Source organism: Camellia sinensis, chromosome 8, assembly GCF_055761805.1.
Source record: "Camellia sinensis isolate YWXY chromosome 8, ASM5576180v1, whole genome shotgun sequence".
Taxonomy (NCBI): domain Eukaryota; kingdom Viridiplantae; phylum Streptophyta; class Magnoliopsida; order Ericales; family Theaceae; genus Camellia; species Camellia sinensis.
The window spans coordinates 130,350,392-130,361,203 of record NC_138968.1 but is presented as its reverse complement, the minus strand read 5'-3'; the positions used below and the strand labels follow the sequence as shown (position 1 = coordinate 130,361,203).

The 10,812-nt window shown below is 32.6% G+C and overlaps 1 protein-coding gene across 4 annotated transcripts; it reads right to left on the bottom strand.

Moving 5' to 3' along the window:
• Window positions 1-411: 411 nt before the first annotated feature.
• JASON (aspartyl/glutamyl-tRNA(Asn/Gln) amidotransferase subunit) lies at window positions 412-7,085 on the bottom strand. Of its 4 annotated transcripts, none has more exons than XM_028250067.2 (7): window positions 6,734-7,085; window positions 6,555-6,603; window positions 6,215-6,303; window positions 3,002-3,246; window positions 1,807-2,509; window positions 1,631-1,713; window positions 412-783 (listed from the first exon to the last, which is right to left on the bottom strand). In XM_028250067.2, the coding sequence occupies exons 1-7, from the start codon at window positions 6,884-6,886 to the stop codon at window positions 672-674; spliced, it is 1,434 nt and encodes a 477-aa protein (XP_028105868.2). In that variant the 5' UTR covers window positions 6,887-7,085; the 3' UTR covers window positions 412-671. The 4 variants fall into 4 exon arrangements, with proteins under 4 accessions (XP_028105868.2, XP_028105867.2, XP_028105866.2 ...); XM_028250066.2 differs by having other exon boundaries at window positions 1,807-2,551; window positions 6,215-6,297; window positions 6,734-7,063; XM_028250065.2 differs by having other exon boundaries at window positions 1,807-2,551; window positions 6,734-7,053.
• Window positions 7,086-10,812: the final 3,727 nt, after the last annotated feature.

The following is a 10,812-nucleotide window of genomic DNA, read 5'->3' as shown; positions in this document are numbered from 1 at the left end:
CTGTAATGGCCAATCACAGTAACAGTTTCCGGAATCTCATTCACAAAAACTTAGTATGGTCAACCCCAATATTCATGGTCGACCATGGCATCAGGATCTATATAAACAAGGCAATGAAATCTCAAAAGTTCTCAATCAAGGGGTGGAACTCACTCTTTACCCAACACTAAAAACAACTCCAATTTTTTTGTATTGGTGAGACCGCTCACTTGTATTATTACCACACAATTCATTAAATAGCTAATCCGATAAGACAAACGCATGCAAGCAAATGATGACCTTCGACCCAAAAAAAGAAACTTGTGACGAAACAAAGCTTATAAAGCATTGAGGGGGTACGCATATTGTCAGCCTCACCACAAGGGTGACTGGCCAACATATAAATACTAATAATAATAATAATAATAATAATAATCAAAAGAAATGATAGCCATTTGATCAAAGTTTTGATTATGTACATCCCAAGTAGTTCCATAGCGCTGCTGACAGAATACATCAACAGAAGCACAAATTCCGTACTTTGCTCCACTATTCAAGGAATCCTTGCAAACCAAGTCGATCATAGTAGTTCATGATGCAAAACTTCAAATGTAAAATTCCCAACAATTCATGTTCACTGACGACAAAGCAACAACTCATGACAAACAGGGCAACAATGCTTCAAACATTCATCAAAATGAGACTACAGGCTTCGAGTGGGTTGAAGATTGCAGCTGGGATAGAGCAGTATCACTTTCCTCAGTTTCCTCAAAAGCAATTGGTGGTGTCCCATTAATAGGCTTCCTATAAATAATAATAATGATAATAATATGGTCAGAACTTGTACATGTCAAATCAAACTTCAATAGTTTAAACGAATGCTAGTATAAGGGAGGACAGCCAGGCATGAAGGGGGCAAACATAGATGCTTTGCAACATTCAGCTTTGTTTGTGCTTCAAATTGTCTCAATGCTATATTTGAAACTTCTTTAACAGTATTATTTGACTTTTTTGTGCAAATAAACATTATAACTCCACACACGTTTATCGCTAGAATGATAGATATGCGAATGGCTAAGTGCGTTGAAAACTCACTTCAGTTCAAATTTTGTGATTCTGCTCACAACAGTGATTAAATAATTAAATTGTTAACATGAAAGGCCAAATGCATTAAAAGGCTCAAGTATAAAAACCCTATATATAGTAGTTTCATTCAACAACATAGAATGTGGAAATCATTACATTTTTTAGATGGATAGCTGGCAAAATGCTCGTAAAAAATGAGTGCTTCCTACCCTTCCAGGTCATTCATTGAATTTTTTATTTTCAGTGGGTTTTTTTCCAGAAATCAGTAACTTAAAACTCTTTAACATTAAAACTGTCATATCTGACGAAGATCTCCAGAAAAAAAAAATTCATCCTGACAAATTAATTATGCCTGACATTGCTTAGTGATAAACATAACAGCAAGTATGCACTTTGCTGGCCAACTGCCATTTTGGGTTCAATCTGCATTGACACCTGCCCAACACACCTCTCAAACATGCTTGGGGTTTAGGGTTATCTTTCAGGAGAGACAGTCAAAGAATGGGGAGTAATATGACACTTAAGTTTCTATAGAACCCTAGAAAGAGAGTATGGCATGACATACCTCTGAGAGACAGAAGTCTCATTAGACAATGCCTTCTCTAGTCTCTCCTCAAAAGGTGTAGCATGCCAACTAACCTTCTGATCCTGTAAATAGTACATCAAAAACAGCCATCAATATATATTGCAGTTTTTGTGCATGCATACCAAGAAACAAATACAGATAGAACTAAGAAATACCTCTTTATATTTGTTGGTAGAATTTGGAATTCCATTTCCATCCCAATTCTTGGGTGAAATACGAGTAGGTTCATCTTCATTCCAGTGAGCAGCCACCATTCCAATGATCGGCCTATCCCCAGGGGTTCTGTGCAGATGAGCTTTTCCAATTGAAATGGAACCAGAACTTTGATTATTTCCATCTTGATTGGTTGATGGCGGTTTCAGCCAAGAAGACAAGCTTCCTTCTACCTTGAATTCTTTCTCAACTGAAGTTTCTCTCACATGATCTGACTGCTGATGGGTATTCGAATCTTCTTCCTTCAATACCTTCCACTCAGATAAATTCTCAATAGGATTCTGGACTGAGTACACATACTGAGACCTGATCCGAGGATTCTTAGTATTTGCCATATTTTCTAGGTACCCCGGGAAAACAGTCCCAGGTGTTTGCATCTCATCGGTGAGTTTTAATGGGGTTGGGTAAGGTGAAAGCTTTGATGCACTGTTATTACCAGCTGATTGTGGTTGCTTTAAATTTTGGCTAGCAATTTCAGATGAAGAACTTCTTGATGAAAACGAAATCACATCATCCTCACATTCAAAACGAACAGATTTGGTTCTGCACTGCACATTTTCAGCAAAAGCCCCAGGTGTAACTGAAGAAGTTGCGGTGCTACTGATCTGATTAGTAACACTTCCAACCCCACCATCTTGAGTAGAGCTGCAAGAGATGGATCCAGCATTCTGCCCGTTAAATATACAGCTATCAAAAGACATGAATATGGATAATTGTCAGGTAGCAGTACTATTTCAGCAAAAAAGAAACTATGTTCGTAAGTGGGGAAGAAAAATCATATATATTGAAAAACATTTTCTTCCATGGAAGAAGAAGACAATGCTAGATACACTGATAACAAACTCACTGCGAAGCATATCAACGGGAAATTGAGGATGAGAGCAGGCACCTCATGCCAATAATTCTACTGGTTTATAAAAGGCAGAACCTATTTTCTTCAACGACTTCAAGAAGAAATAGCAGCAAGTTAAATGGCCAAAATCAGTTTGCTGAGTTAATGGCATTTGAGCCTTGTAAGTGAATTTAATAGTAAATGACAGGTCTCTATTCTCATCTAACGGCATACTGAGTTTGAAAAAAAAATGAAACATCTTAATTGGTTAACTACTTAAAAGCCACAAAGATTAGGAGCTTAACCTGCTGGGTGTTTGCTCCAAAGAATCCAATCCCTTTACCCATTTTTCGGAAAGATTGATAGGAGTCGGAGGTTGATCAGGTTGCTTCTCCAACTTAAGTTTCTCTATGGATGTGTTAGGTAGCCAAGAATGGAACTTTGAAGGTTCCGAATCTCCATCGCAAGATAGATCTGTAAATTTTCCAGAACCTTCTCGAAGTTCTGGTGGAGTTTCAAGTAAGGTTCCACAGGCTTTGAGAAATCTGGCCTGCAGAATATAATTAATCCGATCAATGAATAACTGATGTTAAAGAAATTAAAATAAAAGTAAATTGTGATCCAACGAAGTGACCCACATTCTGATGAAAGAAAATGGAAATGATTCTTATGCTCCAAACCACAATTTTAGTGTGAAGAAAAAAAAAAAAAAAAAATCCAAGGCCTAATAAGCTAAAGTTTAAATGACTATCAAAAATCTAGCAGTAGTAGCAAAACTCAAAGGCACCACCCAATACTTAAATAATGCTATTTTTTAGAGGAAAGTAAAGAAAAGAAGTACAAATTTTTAAAACCCTTTTCTCTTATTTAGTTGATGAAGAAGGAGAGAAAAGAAGAAAAAAAATAGGGGAGAAAAAATTTTAAATTTTCCTCTTCCCACAATAAATAAGGGAGATATAAAGGCAAAGTTTAAGCACAATAAGAATAAACCAACCACGATGCACAACCGCTTAAAACAATCAAAAAATATTATGTCTTAACTCTCTTCACTTTTTTTTCCAGCCAAGAAAGAGAAAGTATCTATTTTATTTCTTCTCTCCTTCCTTCTCTCTGTCTTCATTATTTTCTCTAGTCAAACCAACTCTCTCTCCTTCCAAACATAGCATAGGAGAATACCACCTTGACTCTAGTTTGCAATCTTCTAGCAAAATACAACCCCAAGCTTCAAGGAAATGGGCAAGTGACAAGTATTTTAGAACAGTAGAATATGACAATAGTACCTTCATTGTAAAATAACATAAAACAAATTACTATTCTAACAAAGAGTTAGATGATTGATTCCAACACAAAAAATGTAGAATTTAAAAACATTACACTTTAATAAATTTCAAGAGTGTCTAGTATTCTCCAAATTTATAATATGTATATATATATATATATATATATATAGAGAGAGAGAGAGAGAACAAGCAAAACAAATAATCATCAATTGAATAAATTTCAAGAGTGTCTAGTATTCTCCAAATTTATAAATAATATATATATATATATACATATATATAGAGAGAGAGAGAGAGAAAACAAGCAATACAAATAATCATCAATTGAAATATACCAAGGATGAAAAAATAGAAAGAAGCAAAGCTAATCAGAGTGTTTGGTTTCAATTTTCTGAATTCAGTTTTCTAAAAATTGAGTTTTTTGTTTTTCGTATTTTTTTTATTTTTAGTGAATATTTTTAAAATTTTAAGCACTTTTTTTACTTTTTTAGGTGCACCTTTAACTATCTAAATAATAAAATATTTGTGAAAAAAATATTTTAAAAATTAACAAATACACAAAAATATGAAAAATGCATTGAATTTTCATATTTTTTTGTATTTTTGGTAATTAGTGAATTTTTTATAGATTTTTTTCACAAATATTATACTTTTTAAGTGTTTTTATGTTAGGTGTGTCTAAAAATTAAAAAAAATGCTTAAAATATTAAAAAAATTCAGTGTACGGAAAATGAAAAGGTAGAATTTTATGAAAATGAATTCTGAAAACTGAAACCAAATAAAGTGAATAGGATTTAGGTCATGCCCAAGGGTGATGACAGATGCTATTGGTTCCAGCCTTGTCACAAAGGTTTGTGTCTCTTTACAAAAAGGTGGCAGAAAGGTTGCCTATTATTACTACCTCTCCCAGACCCTACTGTAAGCGAGAGCGTTGTACATTGATTATTACCTTTTTTTAAATAAAAGGTCATAGGATTACAAGATATTTCAAATCAAAACCAGTCCCACATAGTAACTACTAGTTTTAAAATTAAATGGATAGAAATTGATGGATGGATTAGATTCCATCAGAGTAGAGCATGCTCCTTGCTGTAACAACTGTCATCCTGATACTTTACCTACCTTTGCCTCTAAGGTGAAGGTTTCATAGGAGTTCACTAGAATAGAAATGCTAAAACACACAATGTCATTCCTGATTACACAGATTCTCCCAATAGAGTATCCTATGGATGGAAAGCCCCAATCATAGCTGACCTGTGGATTCCTTCGGCACTTCACAATCTATCAAGTGATCCTTTACTACAGAGATCCTCGAGGATTGCAAGCTTGGTGTGTACCTTGAAGAACCTAAGTCAAAGCTTCAACTTGTCCACAAATGTTGATGTGGAGCTGCATATGACTGTAAATGTGTCACGACCCAAACCCTACCCTAGACAAATTAAGGCGTGATCGGCTGATAGCTACGACTCTACGAGCTACCAAGGCATACCTATATCAAGTGAAAGGTGCCTTTGGAAATATATGAAATTTATTTAGCAGAAGTATACTGATATAAAACGTGTACAATCTCAATTTCCTAATACAATAAACCCATCAAAACAAGTGCTTAACTCATGTGAAATGAACTTTCATACATTAAATTTACCAACTTATGGCACAAATACAAATGATAACACCTATAATTTAAGAAATACAAATCAAAAGAGACTGCATGTCTCAATATATACAATGCTCCAAAACAAAACAAAAAGTTCCAAGCCAAGTCTAAGAGCAGGCAAGTATTCACACAATATATATACACAACCAAAACAGGAAGCCCACTGTTCAAACCTCATCACCTATATACATATATGAGGAATAGGGTGAGCCAAAACCCAGGTAATAGCATACCAAAAGCCAGTGAACATAAGCATGGAGATGGCCTTACATATCAAATACTAGCAGTGGGTGCAAACACAGCATTTGCAAGTGTAGGTCTAATTTTTTGGTGGTTTTGGCTGGTTTAATAACTGATGATGAAAATGGGCTGAATTTGAAAACAGTTTAGAGCAGTAATTTGATATGGAATTTGTAGTTAACAATTTCAGCGGTATTTTTGGAAAATCAAAAAGGCATGACAAAATTTTTCTTTCTGAGTTGTGTGCTTTTAATATAGAATAGATGTGTCCCCTAGGTACCTGATCATACCTCCTCAAACTACTTCTTTGAAAAATACCGATAGCAAATAATAACACACACCTCATCCTTGAGCTCCCTGTTGTTGTTGCCATGATCTGGAGTCCTCAAGGCAGGATTTTTCTTATCCTTACATGGCAATCCATCTTTATCTTCAAATTAACAAAAAACAAAATTAAAAATGAAAATAAATACTAGTTAGAATTCAGGAAATAAATGACTATTTCATATACATATAATATAACATATAAACACGTAAAAATCAAAAATTTCTCCCCAAATGATGAAATTATCCATTTAAAGCTGAAAAAACTCAATATATACTACAATTATTTGGAATGAAACAAGATCTTAGAGAATCGAATTAGATACATTAAATCAACATACAATAAAAACAAATTACCATCAGCGAGTAGTAGAGATGACAGAGGATTCCGAGATACAACAGGTTCCTGATTTAGAAACAGAAAAACGAACAAAAAAACTCACAATTCAGAACAAGAAAACAGAGAATTTTAACACACACACACACGCAGAGAGAGAGAGAGAGAGAGAGAAAGAGAGAAAGAGAGAGAGGAGTACTCTGAGCTTCGAAGGGAGTGGTTCTGAGACAAGATGAGTCTGGGGGTGGCGACGATCGTCTCTGATTCGGAAGCAGCCAAAGAAACAACCCATGGCTCTGATCGATTGGCTCATAAACCCTAGAAATCCACACTCAAACAAAGAGCATATCATCAATTCTGATCTTTATAGACATGTATATAAATGCAGCGATTGTTTCGCTGTCATCAATTGTCAAAAGATAAACCTAAATTTTTGGAGAGAGAAAAAAAAAAATAGAGAGAGAGAGAGAGAGAGAGAGAGGGGGGGGGGGGGGTTTGGTATGTATGCATGTATAGTTGGCTGTGTACCGTGTTGTTTTGAAATTTAAATCGAAACTAAAACGAGGGAAAAATATTACTCCTATCCACAAGATAGAGACCATGGCCCAATGGGCCATGGGTGTGTTCGATTTATCCAATTTAAAATTAATAATTATGAATTAGAATTTAGAAAATTAGTTTGGTTAAGGAAAAAAAAAAATCAAAAACTCATTATTATTTTTATAAACTATGAACCAAAGTTGCATCAACTTTGATACAAATTCTTAAACTAAAAAATTTATAAATTATAAAGCATGTCAAATAAGTTGCCTTTGATACAAATTCTTTAAATAAAGAATAAAAGTTTATAAATATCTCAAAGGGTAAATTACATTGACACCTCTTGAGGTTTGGTCCAATTACTACCCACCTCCTGACGTTTTGGAAATTACATTCCACCCATGTGGTTTATAGTTTCATTTCACAAACTCTCCTACTTATATAAAAAGTAACAACTCCTAGTAAAAAAATAGAAGAAATTAAATTTAAAAAAAAGATAAAGGAAAGGGAAAAAAATAAGAAAGTAAAACAAAACAAAAAAAAGAGAGAGTGCATGAGTTTAATGTCTTCATTCCGTCTAAATAATTACAATGACAAGGGGGTTAATGTAATTTTCCAAACGGCAGGAGGTGAACCGTATTAAATCCAAACCTCAAGGGTGTAAGTGTAATTTACCCTATCTGAAATAAGTTGCCTTAAATTGGGCCTATTAAACAAGGTCTATGGGTTTGTTTGAAACAACCTTTTATAAGTTGAAAATTAATAATTAGAAAGTTAAAATCAAAAGCAATTATCACTCAATTTCTAAATAAATTATGTTTTTTTATCTTATTTAAGATTTTTCAACCTAATAAATTATAAGCTAAATTTGTACCAAATACAAACAGAGATAGAAAAGTGAGCCAAACGGGGAAGTGAGTTGTCTTTTTGGCTTTTTGACTTTTTTGACTATTTTAACCTAGGCTAAAAAGTTTAGTTTGGGAAGAATTTTTTGACTTTTTGACTTTTTTTGTGAGAGAAGAGTGTAATCATTATGGATTATATGTGATATTTTGTTTGTTATGATTAAAATAATCTATTTTGTCTTTTGTAATTAAAATAGCCACAAAAACTCTTGCCAAACAAAGCCTGAAAATGGTGATGAGATTGTTTCAAATTGCGATTGTACCAATAGTTGCATATTAGAGGGGTATGATGCGAAAGTGAGAGCGATGACGTAAAGCAAAATAAGCGGTGGTTGCATATTAGGGTTTGTGGTGGTGGTTGCAAATTGGGATAGTGTGGTTGCATTTTGGGGTTTGTGGTGGTGGTTGCAAATTGGGATAGTGAGGCGTTGTAGTAGGCTTGGGTGGATGGAGAGTTTCTTCTCTTTTTTTTTTTTCTTTTTTTTTTTTTTTTTTTGTCAATTGACATTAATTGGTGGGGGTAAATTAGTAAATATATTTAATTTATTAAGAATTTTGTTTAAAATGGGAGATCAATGTAATTATATTAAAATTAAGGCTAAGTTTGGGAAGTCCCAAATAAGCCAAAAAGCCAAAAAGTTACTCAAAAAGCTAAAAAGTTAACACTATTCACCAAAAGTCAACAATTACGGCTGCACAACTCCCAATTCAAATTTTTCTCTACAAATCAATTTTTACAATTTTTTATTACACATTTTTCAATAAAAAGTCAAAAAGTTAACCCAAACATCCATATTTTCAACCTCAATTTTTTAGTCCAAAAAGACAAAAAGTGCACTTTTTTAGTCTTCCCAAACTTGGCCTAAGTGACTCACTACATTTTTTCTTCAAACCTAAATGAAAATCCTTGTAATTTAACCTTAAAAGTTTATTAATCCAAACAAAAAATTATTCAAATTCAAGGTTATGTTTGGTACAGCTCTGGAACGTTAGTTCTAGAGTTTATTTTGCACATGACGTTTGTTTACAATTTTCAAAAGTTAATTCCATGTTCAATTTTGAAAACTTGGTTGAAAAAGAGAAAATTTGGGCTAATCGGTCGTCCCACCGGACGTCCGGCCGGTTGATTGGAACAATACAAAATTATTATTATTATTTTTTTTTTTTTCAATTCACACATGTTAATTTTTGTATATTCGAAAAAAAATCTTTTCCAAATTTTTAAAAAAAAATTATAAGTTTTAATAGAATTTTGAGTTGTGTGTTTAGTTATAAGTTGTAAATTGTAAGTTTTTATATCAAATATCATACGTCACATCAAAAATTATCCACTCAATTCAAAACTCTTTTCAAAATTCTTTCACCAAACAAATTTTTCACACTTAAATCATAATTTTAAAACTCACAAACTCAAAATACAACTCCTACTTTCAAATCATATTTAAAAAGTTTTACCAAACGCAACTAAAATTTCAATCTTTTTCATTTCTCCGTAAGAATATCTTCTCATTTTGTGCTCCAGCATCAATGTCCCTTTGGATATAATTTTTTCAGTGTCAAATCACATATGCAGCTAGTGGAATATCTCTTATCCTATAAGTGACAAATTAGTCATATGAAAATTGATTTTTTTTTTTAAATGAAAAACAAAACTTATAATCAAATAATGTGACAGATCATAAAGTACCATAAGTTGAATTAAATATAATATATACATATATATCAAAATAATGTGATGGGAAATGTTTCGGCATATACAATCATACCACAAATTTATGTTCAATTTATACAATTTTTTTAATATCATTTATGTAAATTTATGAAAATTTATATAATTTTATTATAGGATTGTTTTGGTGTGCATTGCACAACAACGAATTTTCCTCTAGTGATATATGTAGGTAAAACTTATTGTATCAATGATAACAAGTGTATCCCGTTAAATAATAAATATAAATGGTCAAAACAGATGATTAGTGTAACATTGCTTCTTATAAAAATGTAAACATACAATTTAATGAGAATTATTGAAAAGATCACATATACATAAAATCAAAACCGCTTAGCAATTTTAGTTATATAATCTTGTACAAATGTTTGAATATTAAACTCTTCACTAGAATCACTCTTAGCCTCTGTTTGGCAAGTTGGTTCTTGGGTTTTTTTGGCTATTTTAGCCACAAAAGACAAAATAGGCTATTTTAGCTATAACAAACAAAACATCACATCAAACCCATAATCATTACATTCTTCTCTCACAAAAAAACTCAAAAAAGTCAAAAAGCCAAAAAGCCCTTCCCAAACCAAGCTTTTAAGCCCAGGCTAAAATAGTCCAAAAAACCAAAAAGTCAACCCACTTCCCAAACGGAGGCTTAACACCTAATCTCTATTAGTAGATTTTTAGAAAGGTAGTGTATCATTTTCAAAAGAGTGATATGATCACTAATTAGTTGAACTAGTTGTGTCATAGACACTTACAAATGGTTGCCCCTCATCTTGCTGTTTTGTTTTGTTTTGTTTTTTTTTTTTTTTTTTTTTTTTTTTGAAAAAATGATAAGAAAAATAAAATATCAAGTATAAAAAGCATCTCAAACAGTGTGTCAAAATATGCATCTCAAGCTAGTTGAGCAACATAGTGCCTGAAGGGGTGACAGAGGTGACCGCCAAAGTTGATAATTAGATATTATTACAAAAATATAAAAAATATATTTAGTCGTTTAATTTTTATACAAACAAATGTGATTTTATTATGAGGTTACAAATATTCATTTAATAAATTTTAAACAATTCAAATTATTAAAATATACCCTAACAAGTCTCACAACAGGCAAGG

Coding starts and splice junctions, on each gene's coding strand:
- JASON (XM_028250065.2), bottom strand. CDS start 6,886: ATGATATGCTCTTTGTTTGAGTGTGGATTTCTAGGGTTTATGAGCCAA. Junction 6,604..6,733: donor CACTCCCTTCGAAGCTCAGA/GTACTCCTCTCT, acceptor TTTCTAAATCAG/GAACCTGTTGTATCTCGGAA. Junction 784..1,630: donor GAGACTTCTGTCTCTCAGAG/GTATGTCATGCC, acceptor TATTATTTATAG/GAAGCCTATTAATGGGACAC.